This window comes from Pseudorasbora parva, chromosome 17 (assembly GCF_024679245.1).
Source record: "Pseudorasbora parva isolate DD20220531a chromosome 17, ASM2467924v1, whole genome shotgun sequence".
Taxonomy (NCBI): Eukaryota; Metazoa; Chordata; class Actinopteri; order Cypriniformes; family Gobionidae; genus Pseudorasbora; species Pseudorasbora parva.
This window is the reverse complement of record NC_090188.1, coordinates 37368233-37392020: the sequence shown is the minus strand read 5'-3', so window position 1 is coordinate 37392020 and position 23788 is coordinate 37368233. Positions and strand designations below refer to the sequence as shown.

The 23788-nt window shown below is 38.5% G+C and overlaps 1 protein-coding gene across 1 annotated transcript in view; it reads right to left on the bottom strand.

Moving 5' to 3' along the window:
• Positions 1–13777: 13777 nt before the first annotated feature.
• The window catches only part of phf10 (PHD finger protein 10), a 32438-nt gene continuing 22427 nt past the window's right edge, over positions 13778–23788 (bottom strand). Inside the window, exons 10-12 of the mRNA XM_067421616.1 lie at positions 18074–18182; positions 16765–16953; positions 13778–14041 (exon numbers count right to left, since the gene is read on the bottom strand). Of these exons, the coding sequence (XP_067277717.1) occupies positions 13956–14041; positions 16765–16953; positions 18074–18182 (384 nt within the window). The 3' untranslated portion in view covers positions 13778–13955. The remainder of the gene's footprint in view (positions 14042–16764; positions 16954–18073; positions 18183–23788) is intronic.

Below are 23788 nucleotides of genomic sequence, written 5' to 3'. Positions count from 1 at the left end.
ATGACCTCAGTGATTGAATGCCACACTGCAATTTTTTTGAACACACCCCTTTCAACTAATTCAACTAATTGCCCAATTGCACAGCCTTAAGAGCGTGCATATCATGAATGCTGGGTCTCATTTGTTTTCTGAGAATCTACTGAACCTACTGGTAACTTGTTTGCCACGTAGCAATAAAAAATATACAAAAAACCTTGATTATTCTGGTTAGTCACATTGTACTGCTATTATTTTGAACAATACTGTAGCAGAAGAATAGTGTTATATACTGCATGTTAGATGGAGTCCTATTATGCCCCTTTTTACAAGATGTAAATGATGTACCCAGAGTGTGTGTGTGTGTGTGTGTGTGTGTGTGTGTGTGTGTGTGTGTGTGTGTGTGTGTGTGTGTGTGTGTGTGTGTGTGTGTGAAGTTTTAGCTAAAAATACACCACAGAGCATGTTTATAGCATGCTAAAATGTATGTTTTTTGAGGGTGAGCAAAAATGCGCCATTTTGTGTGTCCCTTTAAATGCAAATGAGCTGATGCCCCCCCCCCCCTTTGTATAGAAGAGGGTGGAGCTTCAGGAGCTCATGTTAGCAGCTCTGATTACTTGACGCAGACGCACACTGAAAAATGTCAGAAACTGTTCAGCCTTTTATGTTCAAAGTCGGACAATGATGGAGAGGCTCAAGAAGAAGTGACAACATGTAGGAAACAGGACGTTTCTGAACAGTTAGCTGATGAATTTATGTAGCTCATGTGGAGTTCATTGATCAAGTCATTGATTAGCGTATTCTGTCATGATAATCTATAAATTTGGGAACTGTTGTAAGATGCCATTAGAGCCCGATATCCGCTGCATGAAGAGAGAACAGGTATAGTTTAGTTTAATTACGGTTATGATGTCATCTTGCTTTTATGACCTGCTATTGCATAATGTATTGCAATAAATGTGAAAAGACTCTCAAATGCGCTACAACAGCTCTTCCTCTTCTCAACATGGCATCACCCTGTGTTCCCGGGGGCGGAGTTTATGCAAATTAAGGTTTGTGATGTCACTAACCCGGGAAGAGGCTTGTTGTGTTTCCGATCAGCCGTTTGTTGTAGTCCTTAAAATGTGATTTCTCTCAAATTAAATATCTCCTTTGCTTTGAGCGTCGTAACTTTGCAGATGTTGTTTATGCACTAACAGCAACATTACACACTAGCTAAAGTTTATTCAAGCAATGCTAAAAAATGCAATGTCAGTGTATTTTACTCCTATTCACATCACTGTTTTCAAAGATGCCATTAAAAATGCATCATTTTCATGCGTCATTTTCAATGCATATTTTTTATTCCAGCAGCCTCTGGCAAAGACACACTTTTATAAATCACAAAGAACAATATCATGCATACTTTGAGCAAGAGGACAATTTTGGCACAACTCTACATAAACAGTTCAAATTTCTACAAACCCTTTTTCCTATTGACACATCAGCAGGGTGAGATCTCACAGGATGTGTGACAGGTCAGGAAGATGTGCCTGAGTCTGTAAATACTGGCTACTTGAATTACATCTTCAGCACATTAAGGGCTGGGAAGTGATGTCAGTCCCACAGCTGTCATGCCCGAGCAAAAGTGAGCAGTAAAATACGGGGCAACAGCATATGGGGGTAGCATTACCTCATTAAAAACCTTCTGATGCTTCAAATGTATGAAAACACGCAATGATGGAAGAGTTGCCCAAACATGAATGCCCAAAATCTTCTATCATGAGTAATTTTTTATTAAAGAAATGGTAGCATTCAAAATATATATTTTACTGGAAAATTACATGAAATCAATGAAAATGAAAGTAATTGTTATCCAAGGAAATAAATACTTCATAAAAAAATAAATAATAATAAGGTTCTTATCTCATTTAGTAACGGATTATTCATGAATGATTAACAAAACTATTGAAATACAATATAAACATATGTGATGTCATGCAGGGACTTATGGGAATGTCCTTTTTACTGTTAAGGAGGCTCGTATTTTTCCCTAAAAAGAGAAAGTTTAGCATTATTCCACCCTGTCCTAAGCCCAAACTTGACACGTATTCAGTCCAATTTTTCATGTTAAAGTTTCCTGCAGCCCTTCAGATGTTTCCTTTAGAGCCGAACCTATCAATAACTGAGCTTTTGTCGGGAATCCCAGTGTATAATGCTATGGGATAAAAGTAGGAGCGGCGATAATGGATGTGTCTCTTTTGCTCCTCTCAGAAGGGGGAACGTTCCATCATTGGCCTCCTTTAGTACTACGGTGTGTTGCCAGAGACAGCTGGTTAGCTGCATCCTTTTCTGCAGATCCCATCATCTTCTCACTGTGGGTCAGAGTAAATGAGTTCTCCCAGAGGTCAAAGGTAACGCTCCCCTTCCCAGGAGTCCACCCAGCCAGAACAACATTCCCTTGAAACAGGAAGGGAGGGCATTGTCCATATGTTGTCTTCACTCACAGGGCACAGACCTGTTAGGCTGTGACGTTAAGTTAAGAACCGTGAGGTGTATGAATCCAAAGCTTTTAGGGAAGATGAAATTAGATATGATATTATGATGTCAAACTTTCTATCCTAACAGATAAACCTGGCAGGAGAGCTCCGGCAAGTATCCATATGTTGGTTCAACACTTAAAACCAAAATCAGGCATAATTTAGGCTCTGTTCCAAAAGCGTCATAAGCCATGAACCAAACCAACAGCTAGACTATGAATCAAAGCATTACAAACTCTGATTTAAGCAAAGTAGTATTTGAAAATCTGACAAAAAGACAAAAGTACAAGACTGTGCTTAACGGTTTTATTTGAGAAAAGAACAACAATCCCATGAAACATTAGAAATTACAAAATATACATATTCAATAATTATCGATTTTATTAACTATTGACTCAATAACTTTATTAGGTACACCTTACCAGTACTGTGTTGGACACTTCAGAATTGCCTTAATGCTTCATGGCACAGATTTATTGAAATTCTGGAAACATTCCTCAGAGATTTTGATCCATATTGACATTTGTTGGCTACACATCCATGATGTGAATCTCCCATTCCAGCACATCCCAAAGCTGCTCCATTAGATTGAGATCTGGTGACTGTGGAACTCACCGTCGTGTTCAAGATACTAGTTTGAGATGATTTGAGCTTTGTGATGCATGTTATCCTGCTGGAGGTAGCCATCAGAAGATTGCTCACTGTGCTGATAAAGGGATGGTCATGATCGGCAACAATACTCAGGTGTGCTGTGACATTTAAACAATGCTTAGTTTTTATTAAGGGGCACGAAGTGAGCCAAGAAAATATCCCCCATAGCATTACACCAGCAGCAGCCTGAACCGTTGATACAAAGATGGATCAAAGTTTTCAAGTTTATGCCAAAGTCTGATCCTACCATCTGAATGTTGCAGCAGAAATCAAGACTCATCAGACCAGATTACATTTTTCCAGTGTTCAATTGTCCAATTTTGCGGAGCCATTGTGAATTGTAGCCTCAGTTTGCTGTTCTCAGCCGACCTGAGGGGCACCGCTGTGTCTTCTGCTTCTGTAGCTCATGATCTGCTTCAAGGCTGAACGTGTTGTGCGTTCTGCAGATCTCGGTTGTAACGAATGCTTATCTGAGTTAATGTTGCCTTTCTATCAGCTGAACCAGTCTGGACATTCTCCTCTGACCTCTGGCATCAACAAGGCATTTTCACCCACAGAACTGCCACTCTTGATATATTTTCTCTTTTTCTGACCATTCTCTGTAAACTTCAGAGACGGATGTGTGTGAAAATCCCAGAAGATCAGCAGTTTCTGAAATACTCAGACATCTGGCACCAAGAACCATGCCATGTTCAAATTCATGTAAATCACTTCTCTTCGTCATTCTGATGCCGTTTGAACTTCCTCAGACCATCTTGACCATGTCTGCCTAAATGATTTTTGCGTTAACAAGCAGTTGAACAGGTGTGCCTAATAAAGTGGCCTGTGAGTGTTACACAGGTATTTATATACGTTTGAAAGCATAGGGAGATTGATTTCATTCACAGCACTTCACGGGAGTGGGCAGTTCTTTTGGTTATGAAAGCTACAACATACTCCGCAAGAACAAAGAACAAAGTTCTCGCTCCCAGGACTGCGAGAACAAAATGACGTTATTTTGTTCTCACAGCCCTGGTTTGGGAGTTCTCGCAGCTTGTTCTCGACACATTGTCTGAGGAGAACTTTTTTCTTGCGGATGTCCGAAAATGATTGTGATTGGTTATACATTTAATGTGGGCGGGGTTAATGTGGAGAAGCAGATGATCGGCACCTGCTTTTCTCGTGAAGTATGGAATGTACTGCTAGAACAAACTTTGTTCTAGATCTTGCCACCTCGAGAAGACGAACACGTTTCTATGTTCTTGCAGAGAATGTTCCCACCTTGATTCTCTAATTCATGGAGAGTTCTCTGCAGATTCATCAGGATAAAATTCTCAAGGGTTGCACTGTTAAACAGGGTTTTTTAAAAATAAGATGAGATGATGGCTTCAACAGAAGCAAAGACCATCGATTAACAGCCTAATGACTCTTTAAAGGAACTGTATGTAAGAAATGTATTTCAATGAATCATAAAATGGCCCTGATATGTCACCAGACATTAAGAAACCATGTTAATTTCACATTTACATTTACATTTAATCATTTAGCAGACGCTTTTATCCAAAGCGACTTACAAAAAGGGGAGAGTAATAGAAGCAACGGAACAGACAAGGCCAACAACCTGTAAGAGCTGTAAGAAATCTCAATTAATTAGCACAATACACAACATTTTTTTTTTTTTTTTTTTTTTTTTTTTAAAGACAGACATCTACAACAAAAACTCACGTACACAAAGTGCTGAACGCTGGATTTTGATAGCTATGATAACAACCCATTAGGACTAAGGCTGTTGCCCCAGCTGTTGTCGTTAATGCAGATTCAGTGGCCCAATGGGTTGGTTTTGTATTCTAGCTAAACGCGCAGCAATAGCCATCTACAACAAAAACTCACGTACGCAATATACAGAACACTGGATTCTGATAGTTATGATAACTATGTAACATACCCGCCTGAAGGCACAAATCTGGATGAGAGACGTAGATATGATCCAGGAGTGTGCGCTTTTGGTCGTTGCTGTGGTGATCAGTAAGTGCTATTCTGTATTGGTCAAGTGCAAATGGAAAAGATGTGTCTTAAGATGTTTTTTAAGAATGGCTACAGACTCGGCAGCACGAATTGAGATCGGCAGGTCATTCCACCAGGTGGGAACGGTCCAGGAAAATGTCCGTGAGAGCGATTTCATGCCTCTTTGGGATGGAACCACGAGGCGCCGCTCACTCGCAGAACGCAAGCTTCTGGAGGGTGTGTAAGTCTGAACAAGTGAATTTAGGTATATTGGTGCAGAGCCAGTGGTTGTTTTGTAGGCGATAACTAGTGCCTTGAATTTGATGCGAGCAGCCATTGGCAACCAGTGCAGTTTGATGAAGAGAGGCGTAGGGTTTGATAGTGCATGCTGGAAGCCCAGCCAGAAGAGCATTACAATAATCCAGTCTGGAGAGAACAAGAGCTTGAACCAGGAGTTGTGCAGCCTGTTCTGATAGGAAGGGTCTAATCTTTCTAATGTTGTATAAAGCAAATCTGCAGGACCGGGCTGTTGCAGTAATGTGGTCAGTGAAGTTTAACTGGTCATCAATCACAACTCCAAGGTTCCTGGCTGTCCTTGATGGAGTTATGGTCGATGAACCAAGCTGAATGGAGAAATTTTGATGAAGTGCTGGGTTGGTTGAGAAAACAAGTAATTCTGTCTTTGCAAGATTGAGTTTAAGATGATGCTCTTTCATCCAGTCAGAAATGTCTGTCAGACAGGCAGCGATACGAACACTGACTGTAGGATCATCTGGTTGAAATGAGAAGTAGAGTTGAGTGTCATCAGCATAGCAGTGATAGGATAAGCCGTGTTTCTGAATGACAGAACCTAATGATGACATGTAGATGGAGAAGAGAAGTGGTCCAAGGACTGAGCCCTGTGGAACCCCAGTAGCTAGATGATGTGACTTAGACACTTCACCTCTCCATGACACCCTGTAGGACCTACCAGAGAGGTAAGACCTGAACCACTGGAGAGCAGTTCCTGAGATCCCCGTCCTCTTAAGTGTTGACAGGAGGATCTGGTGGTTAACTGTGTCAAAAGCAGCAGACAGATCCAGCAGAATGAGCACTGAGGATTTGGAAGCTGCTTTTGCCAGTCTCAGTGCCTCAGTTACCGAGAGCAAGGCAGTCTCGGTCGAATGGCCGCTTTTGAAGCCGGATTGGTTGTTGTCTAGGAGGTTGTCCCGTTCAAGAAACATAGAGAGCTGATTGAACACAACTCGCTCAAGGGTCTTTGCGATGAAAGGCAGAAGGGATACCGGTCGGTAGTTTTCTAAAAGTGCTGGATTCAGAGAGGGTTTCTTAAGCAGTGGGGTTACCCGAGCCTGCTTAAATGATGTGGGAAAGGTTCCCGTGTGAAGAGAAGTGTTGACAATGTGAGTGAGTGCAGGAGTGATTGAAGAAGAAATAGCCTGAAGGAGGTGAGTGGAAATAGGATCAAGTGGACAGGTAGTAGGGTGATTGGAAAGGATGAGTTTAGAAATATCTGCCTCGGAGAGTGGAGAGAAGGATGGAAGCGTGTTCGTGTTAGTTTGTTGAGATGTGCGTGTCAGTTTGTGATGAGGAGAACTGTTTGCTAATGAGAGCTGTTTTGTTGGTGAAAAATGATGCAAAGTCATCAGCTGTAAGAGTTGATGAAGGAGGGGGAGGAGGTGGACAAAGGAGAGAGGAGAATGTTTTAAAGAGTTGGCGAGAGTCAGAGCAATTGTTGATTTTGTTGTGGTAGTATAAGTATTTCAAATACTTATATCACTGACAACAGTAGTCCGGCCAGGATATTATCATTTAAAAGTTGTTGTTGCAGCCCTCAACTGATGTTGATGTTGTCATGTTGTGTTTTGGCCTGAAGCTCCGCCCTCCACCTATCGACCAATCACAAAGTCAGCAGTGTTTGGGCATCCGGGTTGCCAGATCTGCTCTAGTTACCACAGCTGCAGATCTACAAACGTTCCTGATGATCCTGCTGCCAATCTGGCAACCTCAAGTCAGGGGGAGGGTGAGGGGGATACACCGCTCTACAGTCATTTGAAAGTGATTGCAGTACCAGTTTTGGCCACAATCTTATATACACTTCCTTTAAAGGTTTAGGAGTTATCACTCAAAATCAGTTTCCCTTTTGAGAAAATGAATGGGAATTGCACTGCCGGAATCCAGCTGTTGAACTTTATAAGCAAAAAATACACAGTTCACAGAAATATTAGATAAATTTGTTATTTTTAACTACACCGATTGATAATTTTCACATTGACAGAGCTATATTATCTTTATTATAATCAGAAAGTATGCGAGTACTCTACAAGCACAGGTTGCATATGCATATTGAATTTTTTTTGTGGCTGTGCTAATTTGTTTGTCAGTGACCCAGGGCTGTTGATTCACAAGGAAATCAAAGAAAAAACTGAATAAGTGGAAAAGACAGAAATGTGTACTACAACAACAATAGATGATTATGGAAAGATTGTGCAAAGAGGTTAGAAAGTACCCGCATTTGTACAACTCTAGCCTAATAGTTTACAAGGATGTGTAACAATCTTCACAACAGATACACTGATCAGGTATAACATTATGACCAGGTGAAGTGACTAACACAGATTATCTCTTCATCACTGCACCTGTTAGTGGGCGTGATATATTAGGCAGCAAGTGAACATTTTGTCCTCAAAGTTGATGTGTTAGAAGCAGGAAAAATAGTGTAGGCAAGGATTTGAGCGAGTTTGACAAGGGCCAAATTGTGATGGCTAGACGGCTGGGTCAGAGCATCTCCAAAACTGCAGCTCTTGTGGGCTGTTCCCGGTCTGCAGTGGTCAGTATCTATCAAAAGTGCTCCAAGGAAGGAACAGTGGAGAACCGGCCACAGGGTCATGGGCGGCCAAGGCTCACTGATGCAGGTGTGGAGCGAAGGCTGGCCCGTGTGGTTTGGTCAAACAGACGAGTTACTGTAGATCAAACTGCTCAGGTAGTAAATGCTGGTTCTTAAGGTGTCAGAATACACAGTGCATCGCAGTTTGTTGCTTTTGGGGCTGTATATCCACAGACCAGTCAGAGTCCCAATGCTGACCCCTGTCCACTGCCATAAGCACCAACAGTGGAGTGTTTAAAAGTGTTTTGACAGCAGAAGCGTTTGAAAGCATAAGCAAGCGTCAGCCAGTGGACCGGTAGGCTGATAGACATCTACATTACATTTTTTTTTGTATTTTTACAACATGTTTGTGAAGTGCTGATCGTAGTAGCCAATCACAGACATATTTGATGAGCGCGTGAGCACAATAGCCAGACAGAGGTGTTTACGATTCCGCTCAACAGCGCTCAAAGCGTCACATTTTTAAAATTTCAGAACCGATTTGGTATCGCGGTGGGTACTTTTGACAACACTACAAAGTATACTTTGGGCTTTAGAATGATGTCTACATAGGAAGCTCAGTAGATATTGGAACGGAGCCCTGGACACTCAGTGGCCACTGGTCATCCTATTATAGTGAGCATCTGCAAAACTCTTTCAATTGAGGTTTAACATCTACAATTCCTTGTTTTGGCCAGCAGCAACAGCCGGCGTTTGGAACAACTGCAGCATCACTCCTCACCGACCAATATTGCTCCCTAGAGGGTTTGCTCTTCATTATTGTTTTAAAGAACTAAAAAATAGCCTTTATTCAATTCTATCAACAACTGGGGATAACTTGCTTGTTCATCTTGGTGTCAGCTTTTAACAGCACAAAGTGACCTCAGTGTCAGTGTCCCAAAAGCAAAGAGACTGAGCCATTTCTATTGTGACGGGGCAACAGGTGTGAGGCAGGTGCCCAAGCGTTCAGGCCGCTGCTCAAATATGAATGAGTTTCTCCGTTGCTTCACTGCTGTCTTGTGGTTGCAGCCGTTTTAAAAACAGAAAACGGGGGAAAGTATGGGGGTATTTGTTACCCAATGGTCCACTCAGAATGCAAGGAGTAGAAAATGCTTTCATTTGAACCTTGTACTGGGGTTTTCTATTCCATGTGGTTGGCTGTTTAAATATTGATTCTCTATATGGTAATACAACCGCTACTCATTTGTTTGGACACAGGTCACACAGTTGTACAAGAGGGTGAGTAACCCAACGTGTTGTGTTCTTTAAACAGCCCATCCCTGACTGTTATAGATGTTATGATTCAGCCGTTTGATTTTTTTGTTCTTTTTTTTAAAATTGACCTTGTATTGTTTTTTTTTTTTTTAGCAAAATGTCATTCTAAATGTTTTTTCTAAATGTCAGACTTCTGCAATAATGAGTACTAATTGTGCTTGTACTGTACTTCTAAGCTTAAGAGTATATATTAAAAAAACTACTTGCAGATCATATTAATAATGAAAAAATCCACTTAGTCTATTTAAATGGAGTACACACTTTTATAACTGTTTCCTAACATGCCAAACCCTCTGGTTCTGTTCGAGTGGTGGTCAAAAATAAAATGTATTTCAATGAAATGATTGTATTATATTTTAGTTTTTAATATTTTGTATTTTTAGGGGATTTTATGATACTAAATTATATTTATGCAGTAGTTATAATCTATTCACTACTGAGCATGGAACTGAAAATGTAATTTCCAACTTAAAACAGACATAAATCTTGACCTGGAAAAAAGTCAGAAAAAAACCTTCAGTTTGATCTCCTTTTAAAGATGGCACTTGGCAGATTGTAACAAAAAGCCTTTAAAAGTGAACTATAAAAAATCCCTACAGTGAAGCATGGTGGTGGCAGCATCATGCTGTGGGGATGATTTTCAGCGGCAGGAACTGGGAGACTAGTCGGGATCGAAAGAAAGATGAATTCAGCAATGTACCATCACAATAAAGAAGAAAAGATCTGTCAGTACTTCTGCCTTGTGACTTTAAGCTAGCGCTGGATTACAACACCACACAATTCAAAAGTCTATTAAAAAGTATCAACTGAACAAATCCTCGCTGCTATTACTAATAATCATCATTATTATATGTTATTTTTGCAAAGATATTCTGAATGAGTTTAGCATACTGCTATACAATTTCTAGGTGGTTACTTACTGGCCCAAATTACTAATACTTAGGGTTTATTCATATTTCAATGCACGGGTAGAATATGCTTGACTTAGCAAACATTTCTAATAATATCATTATGTACGCTAAGCTAATAAGATAAAACATTAGCTATAATAACACATTACAAATGCATTTGGGTATTTGATCTGCCTTTGAAGTCGTAGCATTTACAATATATTTGACCAGGGGATATTATGGCTTGACTGATGGTTTTACATAATTTGGCTATTCCTAAAGCCATAATTGCTTATAAACCCACCATTTACACTAGGAATTTGTGCAGAGGGTTAAAGAGCTCTATTTATGAAGCAGAATTATGTACAAGCTTGCCAGCTCTGAAAAAAGGTCGTCATCAACACATTTGAACTCCGTGACTCTTTCAAATGAATATGTTTGTGTTGTAATACAGGGAGACAGACAAATGGATGGATAAATAAAAAAAATAAAAGAAAAAATACAATTATTTCTTAAAGTTTTGTGTTAGAAACCAACCAAAAAGGCAAACATGGCAACATCCACTCAAACTAAAGAAAACTAAATAAAATATTTTAAATGAATCTTTGACATTAAAGTCTCATCCATTTTTTCATCTCATCCCTAAGTGAGGGGGAAAAAGTGAGTCACTTTCATGCATATTTTTGCCTTGTTTTAATCTGTTCCTATACTACTTTGAGTTATTATGACTGTTAGGTAGGGCCTTACAAATGTTTAAGTGTCTAGATTAAACTGGGTCCAGAGTTATGAGGTTTTAAGAGCTGCAGACATTTTTATTTGGGTATGTCGTTTTCAGAAAATGCTCAAAAATAGGGGTGCAGGCTGAGAGGTTAACCTTACAGTGATAACATAAAAGATATAAAGCAAAAAACGATCAAGCAAAAAAACTCTTCTTAATCAAGCACACCTGATTCACCTTACAACCTCGTTAATAGAGACTCCAAGTTTAGAAATATATTGGCCAGATAAGAGAGATATCCAAAATGTGTAGGGCTACTGTTGGTGAGCCTCCAGGAACAGAGTTGGGAAACACTCGCCTGTTTGACGAGGACGTGCTGCAAACCGTGAAAACGGAGCAACTGCGCCCTCGTGTGGATTTCTATGGAGCCCAAGGGACATGAAGGGAAAAAATGTGATGGTATGAAAAGTGATTTGGTAATGCTTGCGTTCATTTGGAAAGAACCGGAAAGGACACACAAGTTTTGTTGAGGGAACGCAAATGCTCCATTACCATTTCCTCTTAGTTTTCAAATGTGTCTGAACACAACAATTCATCTCATTCATTTGTGGTCAGGCAAAATGAGAAAATAATACAAGAGTGAACTTAAATGTAAATGGGCTCTTCTAATAGGCAACATTAAAGCGCCATACCTGACGTCAGCATTAAAGTGGCATATCCATCCAGTTTCTCCGTTTGAATGTTACGTTTCTTAACACGTCAATCATAACATTAAAGCTACACTGTGTAGCTTTTTTAGTTTATCCTTAGCTTAAACACTTAGTTCTTTCAAAAATATATGTGCTCATTAATGTATATTTACTTCTTTCAAGTAATAAAGTATTCTCGTAAGTTTATAATATGCCATTAAAAATACATACGGGTGAGGGGTTCGAATGCCAGTCGCCATGTTGCCCCTTCATCTTGAAAGTACATTAGCCAAAAAGGGACATACCCGTAAGTTCAAGCTTCACTTTTCGCGTTTCAACATTTAATGGCACTCATGGACGAGGTCGAACTGGAAGCCATGTTAATCTTGGACTAAATCGGCCACCGTAGGAGTTAAAACGAAATCAGAATTGAGAGGAACAGAAACTATTATTCACTGGATGGTCATCTTTACACCGCTAGATGGGGGAAAATATCACAGTGTAGCTTTAAAATAGTTCTGACATTACTGACACAAAACTGTAGTTCATCGTTTGGCATTGTCCCTTTACTAAAAAGGTTTGGCAAGATGTATTAGGATTTATTAGAAATTACATTGATAAATAATGTGTTGTATTGGAAGGATGCGGAACTGGTCCTTATGATAATGATCGATCTTAAAAAAAAAAAAAAATTGTAATCAGTCTGATTTTGTTACCCTTCTCGCTAAACTCCACATTCATAAATCTGACTCGCTTTTAGAAAAAAATTGAAAAATACCCATTTTCGATTAAGTTATGTGAAAAAAGTCATGAAAACATTCTGTTTGCAATTCTTTCCCTTTTTTCAGTGTAATGTAATTCTCATAATTTATCAATGTTTAATTTATATTACCCCCCCCCCTCCCAGTTTTGTTGTTATAACGTGTGTATTGTTTTGAGCATCAATTAAATAATACAATTAAAATCCTTACTGTCACTCTGAAACCTTACCGCAGATTCGTCAAAATTTAGCACAAAACTCATAGACCGTAAAAAATTCGTAAAACTCCAGACACCATACCATATCTGAATACCACCGCAACAGATAAATTACTGAACGAGGTGTCATTTTTTGAATGAATATATAAACAAAATGGAAGTTTGGTTGCTGGCAAGTTAACAGTGTGATTTTAATAAAATATCAAAACACGTACCGGTAATTAAAATAATTGCAAAAATAAATAGATACAAATAAATAAATAAAATAGTGATTTTTTGGTTGGGATAGCATTATTATTAAAATACAATTCGTCCAAATTTGTTCAAAAACGGTTTTCAATATTGATAAACACTGAAAATTAGTAAATTGTAATGATTTCTGATGGATCATGTGGCACTGACAACTGGAGTAGATAACATTTTAAAATAGAAGCTATTTTATTTTAAAGTATTTTTGAAACCTTGTCTAAGGCAAATGAAATGTATACTTTAAAAGTTGCTAATCTAACCACTAACCAAAGATGTATAGGTTAAATATGCATATCTATGAACCATCATTATTAGATGCATGCTCAGTTTAAGTTAAGTCAATAAAACATTGATTTGATTATAGTAATGGTTTGATTATAATAGATCAGAAGAGCAGACTGCATACACTAACTCCTGGTTGTCTACTTTTCTTTAAGACGGTCAAATTTTCATCCAAAGGGAGCTTTTGAATAGTAAACTGACGCTGGCCAGATCCTGTTACACAACACAACCTCCAAACAGCCAGACATCACCTGTGGCTCAGTCAAAACACAGCCGCACGACTCAATGGAAAGCTGGATCCTTTGTAATGAGGCCTTCACAAGTGTCTCTTTTCCAAGGAGCAGGTTGGTGTGTTTATTATGCTGCATACACACATATCAGGTGGCAGAGCAGCCGTCTTACACACACACACGTTATCTGCTGTTTTACTATTGACCTCCACGTGGCATCTGCTACACAGCACAATACAACACAAAAATACAGTTCCCATTCACTAGTCAGTGAAAGTTGAGATGACTGACTTATGCCATTACGGTGTGGTTAAAACACCCCGTGCGTCCTCCTGCTGCTCGGTTGAAAACACACAGGTCGCCGCATAATTACTGCATCAGGACCTTCCAAGTCTGAATTATTAGGGTCACTAAGAAGGGTACGCAGTGTTTAAGAACAATCAAAAATGTCCAAAACAAAAGCAACACACAAAATCTGTTTTGAACTTTATTTTAAACAATACAAAAACATCATCTACAGTGGAAACAATTGTGTAAAAAAAATCAGCTAGAAAAAAAATATCAACATACCAAACATGATTTGTCATTCAAATAATAGAAAAATAAAAATGAATATCAAAAGTGTTGTAAAAATTGGTCACCTTTTTGGAACTTATTTAGATTTTTTGGGTGTTTTTATTGTTCCTTTCTTCTGAGGTGTTGGTAAGTCTTTGTTACATAAATCACAGACCCAGCAACCTGTTAATGAGAGAGAAAAACACATTTGGACTGACTCTTCATCCCTTTGATGGTTCATTCTAAAAATCACTTTACATTTAAATTAGTGCTGTCAAATCAATCACATCCAAAATAAAAGTTTATTTTTACATAATATACAGTATGAGTGTGTACTGTGTATAATTTTGTATATATAAATACACACATTCATGTATATATTTACAGTATACACACACGCACAGTATATACATGCAAGTATTTCATATATACAGTGAGGAAAATAAGTATTTGAACACCCTGCTATGTTAAAGCTGCTGTACCAAATATTAACATTGATTTTCTCAGGTGTTCAAATACATATTTGCAGGTGTCTTTATGCAGCTAGTGACCTCAAACAGGTGCATCTAATTAAGGATAATAAATGAAGTGGAGGTGAACGAAGTGGAAATAAATGCAGTCATTTTAAAGGCAGACTCACGGGTCTTTGAGGGTCAGAATTCTAGCTGATAGACAGGTGTTTAAATACTTATTTGCAGCTGTATCACACAAATACAAATAGTTTAAAAAAAGTCATTTTGTGATTTCTGGATTTTTTTTTTTAGATTATGCCTCTCACAGTGGACATGCCCCTACGATGACAATTTCAGATTTTCAGACCCCTCCATGATTTTCAAGTGGGAGAACTTGCAAAATATCAGGGTGTTCAAATACTTATTTTCCTCACTGTGTGTATATATATATGGCATAACATCATGACCATCATGATCATCACATCAGGTGAAGTGACTAACACAGATGATCTCTTCATCACTGCACCTGTTAGTGGGTGGGATATATTAGGCAGCAAGTGATCATTTCTTTCCTCAAAGTTGGTGTGTTAGAAGCAGGAAAAATAGGCAAGTGTAAGGATTTGAGCAAGTTTGGAAATGGCCAAATTGTGATGGCTAGACGACTGGGTCAGAGCATCTCCAAAACTGCAGCTCTTGTGGAGTGTTCCCGGTCTGCAGTGGTCAGACCAACGCAATATTAGGAAGTCATAATGGTGGTCATAATGTTATGCCTTATCGGTGTGCATGTGTATGTATATGTGTGTATGTGCGTGTGTATTGTTCTTAAATGTATACATGCATGTATTTATATATGCATAGTAATTATACACAGTACACACACATTATGTAAACATACGATTTATCGATTTGACAACACTAATTAAAATGTATTAAAAAAAAAAAAAAACAAACATAGTGTTTTCCCCTTGATAAAACACACACAGAAAAGATTGGTTCACTCCAGATTTAAAATTGTGCTAGTTTACTCACTTGAAATTACAAAACTAAATAAAAAAAGTTATCAAAGAGTCTGCACTACATAAATAATACATCCAATACGGATTAATCCTTACTAAATCTACAGGTCTCTCTGTTCCCATTGTTCTTTAATTAACATTAATGACAGACAGCATTAGTCTGCTGTCACTTTAAAATATGCTGCTGTCAAATATCACACACATCTCATTTCCTTAACTCTTTAAGCTCATTTAAACCATTCTTTAACTCATTTAAGACTGCTCTTATGAGAATGTGACAAAACGGGCATTTTGCCATAATTCTGTGTGTTATAAGCAGTGAGGCCAGTAACGCGTTACTCTAATCTGACTACTACTTTCCAGTAACGAGTAATCTAACGCATTAGTATTTCCAAACCAGTAATCAGATTAAAGTAATTTATCTTCTGTGAGTCACTATTTTAGTCATTTTCCTTAGTGTATATATATATATATATATATATATATATATATATATATATATATATATATATATATATATATATATATATATATTTGATTTCTTCTTGCATCTCAGGGAGAGTATTATTTCAGGGAATATTTTTTAATTTCAACTTAAAATGTCAGGAGATACTTGATGTCACTGTTAAAAGTGCACTTCCAATAAAGTGAGGGTTGGCAAAAACGGTTGTCATTTCTATGTTGAGACGGCAGGGGTGTTGTCGACATTTGCTGAATGTAACTAATAAAGTAACTTGTAATTTTACTTAGTTACTTTTAAAATCAAGTAATCTATAAAGTAACTAAGTTACTTTTTAAAGGAGTAATCAGTAATCAGATTACTTTTTCAAAGTAACTTTGGCAACACTGGTTATAAGTTTGTTCAAGTATAACAGTGTGTACTGGTGGTGCACGTCTTTCTGTGCATTGTGTGTGTGTGTGTGTGTGTGTGTGTGTGTGTGTGTGTGTGTGTGTGTGTGCGCGCCAGGACATTCACAGGTAGTGTGTTCTCTTTGTTCGTATCACGCTTGAATAGTTTAAAAGCATCTGCATGAATAAGAGCGTGATCATAATGTAACGCTAGCAAAAGGATGACAGAAAAACACAGATGCTGCGTCGTATTTTAAATATTTTTAACGCGTTAACAAAAATAATTAATTGCATGCGTTAACGCATTAATTTTGACAGCATACATTTTTATATGTATTTATTTGATTTATTGATTGACTAAAAGTAGACCGAAAATCATGCCCGAAATCTTTAATCATGGGTGTGATGTAACTAAAGCCTATTTGTAACGGTTTACTCACAACAGGCTTCTAATGGGGTACAAAAAGCTTGTGGGGTGAAGTAAGATTTCAACAAACTCAAATTCAACATGATATTAACATGACAACATTAAGTCAATATTGTGGTCATTTATTCGTGCATGAATATAGAGCGTATGCCAAAGACTCACCCAGAGGAATGGCGCCCATGCCCACACAGAAGGTGTGGTAGCCTCGATCACACTTGTCACAGAACATCATCTCCTCCTCGTGGTGGGGCTGCTCGCAGACGGTGCAGGTCTTGCACTCCATGCACTGCCAGGGATACATCTTGATCTGGGACACCAAGTCCACACTCATATCCAAGCAGGACGGGTGACCTGAACACAAAGAGAGGTCTCTCATCATCTCCGCTGTTCTCGCAATGCTAGAAACCCTCAGGCTGACACTTAGGAAATAATGCTTAAAGGGATACTCACTCCACCGTTTTTAGAAATAGGGCTTATTCAACACCTTTCCTACATTTAGATATGTGGGCAAATAAATTTTTGCCTCAATGCATGCATTGTTTTAGTTTGGCAGGGTCACAGTTATCTTAGCTTAGCATAATAAATGGAATCCTATGCTGTCAGATAGCATGTCTTGAGTAAAAGTGATAAAAAAAACTCCCCTCCTAATTACTTCATGTGGCCTGCATATTCACAACCAGTACAAATAGTGATGCAGATTAAGACTCTGCGATTTCCTAGGCAGATATTAAAGGTCCTGTTCTTCACGCGTTTTCGACGCTTTGATTATGTTTACAGCGTGAAATATAACATGAGTTCATATTTCGCGTGTAAAAAAAAAAAAACAGTATTTTTCACACAATTTACTTATCTGTACAGCGCCGTTTCTCTGTCCTAAAAACGGCCTGATGATTTCCTTGTTCTATGAAGTCCCTCCTTCAGAAACACGTAACGAGTTCAGATTGAACAGCAGCTTAGCGCACTTTGCCCGGAAACGGGACCTTTAACTTGGGACTATATTATGAAGAAGCACAGGCGAAGCACTGCTACTTGGGCGCAGAGATATCACGCAACACATAAAATCTTCCGTCAACATACCAGTGTGAATAGTAGCTGGCTATTTTTTTCATATGGTACATGAATGGCGAAGAACAACTAACGGCGACCCTGCCAAACTAAAACAATGCATGCACTGAGACAAAAATGCATTTGCCCACATATCTAAATGTAGGAAAGATGCCGAATAAGCCCTATTTCTAAAAACACTGGAGTATCCCTTTAAGATATTATAAAACAGGATCTTTAAATCATCAAAAAGAAAATGGTAACAGTTTTAGATGAGTGCTGTCCTACTACTACACTTAAGCACAAGCAGTGTGGTAGACTAGAAGTTAAATATATCTCAAGTCGACTTTTGTGTTTTATCGCACTTGTTTGAAAACATCCAAGCTAAATTAAAGAACATAAAATCAGGAAGAGAGTTTTGACTTACCACTGTTTTGGCACTGGGAGCAGTGGATGAGAGCCTCCGGTTTGCCTTTCTTGTTGGCCTCCTTACCCTTCTGGCATATGCCACACATAGCATTGGGAATGACCTTAGGCTGCAAGGGCAGAGTAATGCTATAAACGCCATGGCAACCAAGGTCATACACACCATGTGATATGCTTGAACCAAAACCACTATGATTTTTAAAATTAAAAGGGATAGTTCACGCAAAAAAGAAAATTCCTTCATCATTTACTCACCCTCCTCAAGTTGTTCCAAACCTGTATGAGTTTCTTTCTTCTGTTGAACACAAAATAAATTTAAAGAATGTGGGTAACCAGACAGTTAATGACACCCATTGACTTCCATAATATTTTTTCTTGACGTGAATGGGTGTCATTAACTGTCAACATGAGAGTGAGTAAATGATGACAGATTTTACATTTTTTGGTGAACTATCCCATCAAATGAACAAAAACAGCATCTGAGTAATCTGAGTCCAGGATCTTTACATGAACTGGAATAATAAAATTGCCTACCATTTAAATTAAGAAGCACATAATATGTAAATAATAGACTAACAACAAAGACAAAAAAAACAAACAAAAAAAACAATCTGTATTGCACATAAATTTGGACAAAACACACTACCGTTCAAAAGTTTAGGGTCGCTATAAGATGTTTTGAAGAAATACATTTATACAGCAAGTCCTCTGGTACTGTTTGCATGTCGGTCAAAAATGACCAATTATTTTAGTAATATATTTATATATAATATAGTTATATATAATTCTAAAAAAACTAAACATAGATTTGTTGGTAAAAATAAATAAAAAAACACCATCTGATAGTTCTGATAAATTGTTCAGAAGCAAGATAAAAGACTTTTAGAACATAAACAATTTCTATTGTGTCAAATAAATTCTAATGTTTTGACCTTTCAATTCATCCAAGAATCAAGAAAAAAATATATATATCGATAACTGTTTTTACAAAATGTACCGTTTTCAACATGGATGATAATCAGATATATTTGAGCAGCAAATCAGCATTTGAATGATTTCTGAAGGATCATGTGACTGAAGACTGGAGTGATGATGCTGAAAAGCCAGCTTTGGTCACAGGAATTAAATTACATCTCTAAAATACAGGGAGTGCAGAATTATTAGGCAAATGAGTATTTTGACCACATCATCCTCGTTATGCATGTTGTCTTACTCCAAGCTGTATAGGCTGGAAAGCCTACTACCAATTAAGCATATTAGGTGATGTGCATCTCTGTAATGAGAAGGGTGGTGTCTAATGACATCAACACCCTATATCAGGTGTGCATAATTATTAGTAGGGCTGTAACGATACACCAAACCCACGATTCGGTTCGTTTCACGATTTTTGGCCCACGGTACGATACAAACCTCGATATGGGGGGGAAACAAAACAGTTCAAAAGATATTTTGAGGGAAAAAAAATACTCAGTGTGTCTCCGGCATCTGCATGTTGGTTGTGTTGCCGGCCAGTTGGGGAAGCTTCTTGAAACACTTACGGCAAATTGTGTGGGTCTTGTCAACTACACGATTGCCATCCTTGTTCTCCACCGGATAGCCGAAATGTTGCCATACTGCTGACTTAAAAATTGGACCTGGACAGGAAGGATCATTCTGGGAGTTGGAAGGGGATGTGAGAAGGCAGAATCGCGACATAGGTTCGTGGACCTGCATATTGCGATTTCGATTTCATACAGCATATCGTTACATCCCTAATTATTAGGCAACTTCCTTTCCTTTGGCAAAATGGGTCAAAAGAAGGACTTGACAGGCTCAGAAGTCAAAAATAGTGAGATATATTGCAGAGGGATGCAGCAGTCTTAAAATAGCCAAGCTTCTGAAGCGTGATCATCGAACAATCAAGCGTTTCATTCAAAATAGTCAACAGGGTCGCAAGAAGCGTGTGGAAAAACCAAGGCGCAAAATAACTGCCCGTGAACTGAGAAAAGTCAAGCGTGCAGCTGCCAAGATGCCACTTGCCACCAGTTTGGCCATATTTCAGAGCTGCAACATCACTGGAGTGCCCAAAAGCACAAGGTGTGCAATACTCAGAGACATGGCCAAGGTAAGAAAGGCAGAAAGTCGACCACCCCTGAACAAGACACATAAGCTGAAACGTCAAGACTGGGCCAAGAAATATCTCAAGACTGATTTTTCTAAGGTTTTATGGACTGATGAAATGAGAGTGAGTCTTGATGGGCCAGATGGATGGGCCCGTGGCTGGATTGGTAAAGGGCAGAGAGCTCCAGTCCGACTCAGACGCCAGTAAGGTGGAGGTGGAGTACTGGTTTGGGCTGGTATCATCAAAGATGAGCTTGTGGGGCCTTTTTGGGTTGAGGATGGAGTCAAGCTCAACTCCCAGTCCTACTGCCAGTTTCTGGAAGACACCTTCTTCAAGCAGTGGTACAGGAAGAAGTCTGCATCCTTCAAGAAAAACATGATTTTCATGCAGGACAATGCTCCATCACACGCGTCCAAGTACTCCACAGCGTGGCTGGCAAGAAAGGGTATAAAAGAAGAAAATCTAATGATATGGCCTCCTTGTTCACCTGATCTGAACCCCATTGAGAACCTGTGGTCCATCATCAAATGTGCGATTTACAAGGAGGGAAAACAGTACACCTCTCTGAACAGTGTCTGGGAGGCTGTGGTTGCTGCTGCACGCAATGTTGATGGTGAACAGATCAAAACACTGACAGAATCCATGGATGGCAGGCTTTTGAGTGTCCTTGCAAAGAAAGGTGGCTATATTGGTCACTGATTTGTTTTTGTTTGTTTTTTGAATGTCAGAAATGTATATTTGTGAATGTTGAGATGTTATATTGGTTTCACTGATAAAAATAAATAATTGAAATGGGTATAAATTTGTTTTTTGTTAAGTTGCCTAATAATTATGCACAGTAATAGTCACCTGCACACACAGATATCCCCTAAAATAGCTAAAACTAAAAACTAAAACTTCCAAAAATATTCAGCTTTGATATTAATGAGTTTTTTGTGTTCATTGAGAACATGGTTGTTGTTCAATAATACAATTAATCCTCAAAAATACAACTTGCCTAATAATTCTGCACTCCCTGTACACTATATTGCCAAAAGTATTGGGACACCCCTCCAAATAATTGAATTCAGCTGTTCCAGTCACTTCATTTCCTCACTCCTAAATATTCTGCGGTCAGCTGCTAGTGGTATTAAAACAAACAAGTGGAAGCAATTGGGAACAACAGCAATTCAGCCACAAAGTGGTAGGACATAAGATCACAGAGCAGGGTCAGACATGGATCAGTGAGTTTGGTTTGGAGGAACTTGACTGCCCTGCACAGAGTCCTGAGCTCAACCTGAAGAGTTAAAGCTTTTAAAGCTGCTAAAGTTTGGGCCAACTCCATATTAAACCCTACAGATTAAGAATAAGATGTCATTAAAGTTCCTGTGCATGTAAAGGAAGGCATCCTAAAACTTTTGTCAATATAGTGTATATTCAAATAGAAAACTGTTATTTTAAATTACACACACACACACACACAACTGTATTTGGATCAAATAAATGCAGGTGAGCAAAATAAACTTCTTTCAAAAACTGACCCCAAACTTTTGAATGGTTGTGTATGTAATTTACAGTATATCAAAAATGACATACAATGTGACCATCTGTAAATTGTAAATGCCTAAAACAAAAACACACATAAAATATTGCGATCTTCAAAATTAGAATAGAGGAAAACAGAGGAAGCTACAAAACCTTAAATTATCGATTAAACACATATTTACAATATTACAAAATTTTTAAAAGATGTGTTACCCTAATAAACAAATAAGGCTAGCCTAGAAATCTAGACACACCCAAGGGACAGGAAATGTAATTTGAACAGTTTTGTCAAGCAAATCTCCGTTGGCTTGCGAGCTTGAAAAAACAAAATCTAGTCGGGCCAATCACATCGTGTATAGAGTCGGTGGGCGGGCTTAACATAATAATAGCAGAGATGCGAAGGTTACGGGTGCTACTTGAAAACACAGAAGCTGGCGAACAGTCGTCTTTTGATTCAGCTTTGGCTGCGGCTCTGGAAGACTTGGAGTTAGGCTTTTCTTTGAGAAAAGAACGGCACTGAAGTTATTCTTAAAAAGGGAGTTTCGCCGACCGGAGCGTCAAAAGATTAATCTATCAACTAGCTCCGCTTCGCCTTCTTCATTGCTCTGCTTGGTTGTAGCGCTATCCAACTGAGTGCAGAGGGAGTTTGAAAGACGACGTTTATCCTGCTCCTCAGATTGAGCCCAGCCAACGGTGAGTTCCCAGACCAAACATCTTGATGTGGGTCTGTCTTGTCAGGCTACTAATTGGCAGTAGCAAAAGCCAACCGTAAAGGGTAACAAATATAAAGGTCATTACACCCAAAAGTGGCCAAAATGCAGAACAATATTTGTGCGCTACTTATAGCAAAGTAGACTTGACACTTTCATTCAGTGCTGACATCCATTAAGAAATCTCTCTACAGTCTAATTTCTTTAAAACCTCTTTATTCAAAAGGTTACTCTAAATACGAACATGTCAAAGGCCCTACCATAAAAAACTGTTCAACTGAAAAGAGCAGTGACAACATTATGTGGGGGGAAAACGAAAGAGGCTGGCCAAGCTACAGGTTGAGACACATTTAGACGTTAGTGAAGCTCACAGTTATGTTAACGGAAGGACAAAAGCCTTCATTCTGTCACAGTAGGAAAGAACAAGCTGAACTAAGAGTATCACATCATAAAAAATAATCACATAACAGGAACAAGAACATTTAATGTTGTTTAACTACAAACACTTTTAACAAGACTCGAGGAATTGAATAAAAAGGGATGGAAATAAACAAGCCAACAACATACCAACAGTGAGAGGATCAACAGAAGCTGTACCTACCGTGTTTTAATAAAGCACCGCAGTGATTCATGACTAAAACTCCACATTCAGATTAGATCGTTTAAAATGTAAATAATGTTTTCAAATTTCCAAAACACTTCTGGCAGCCTTTCTTCAACCATTTATCAGCACAATAAAACAATCTACCCATATAAACCCAGATTATGAACTACTAAAGAAAGAACACACTTTGTGTTCACACCAAAGATGATAACTATAAAGTTAATAACCGCGTGTATTCTATGAGACTACTGGTTTGCTTTTTGGGTTTTTTCAGCATCTAAATGATAAAACACTGGCAGCCAATCACAATCCACTCTGCTTTGAAGAGCTTGAGCAGTAAAAGCAGCAGACGGCATAACTGCAGCAACACACGCACTTATCATAAACAGAATAGTTATTGTTATCATTCTTAGTGCTGTGAACGGGCCTGAATCCTGACAATCTAGTGTTTAAGAGGTGGAAATAAACTGGGGCTGACCAGAATGGAATACTAGCTGTTTGCTACATATATTATGTAGAATACACGGCATACTGCCTATTCCTCTAAGAAAGTGAAAGATTATAAATAAAAAAAAAAAAAACAAAAAAAAACCCTTGGCTAGTAGTATGCTACATTGTGGTCACATGTCCTCACGTTGCATGTGTTCTCATCTTGGTTATGCCCTTCTAAATTTTTTTATTTAATTCAGGAATTCATCCGATTGGAAATTGAAGGTCAGTTGGAGTGCACTGCATTGTGGGATACAGTATTCACTGTAGTATACTGGCAGACTACTC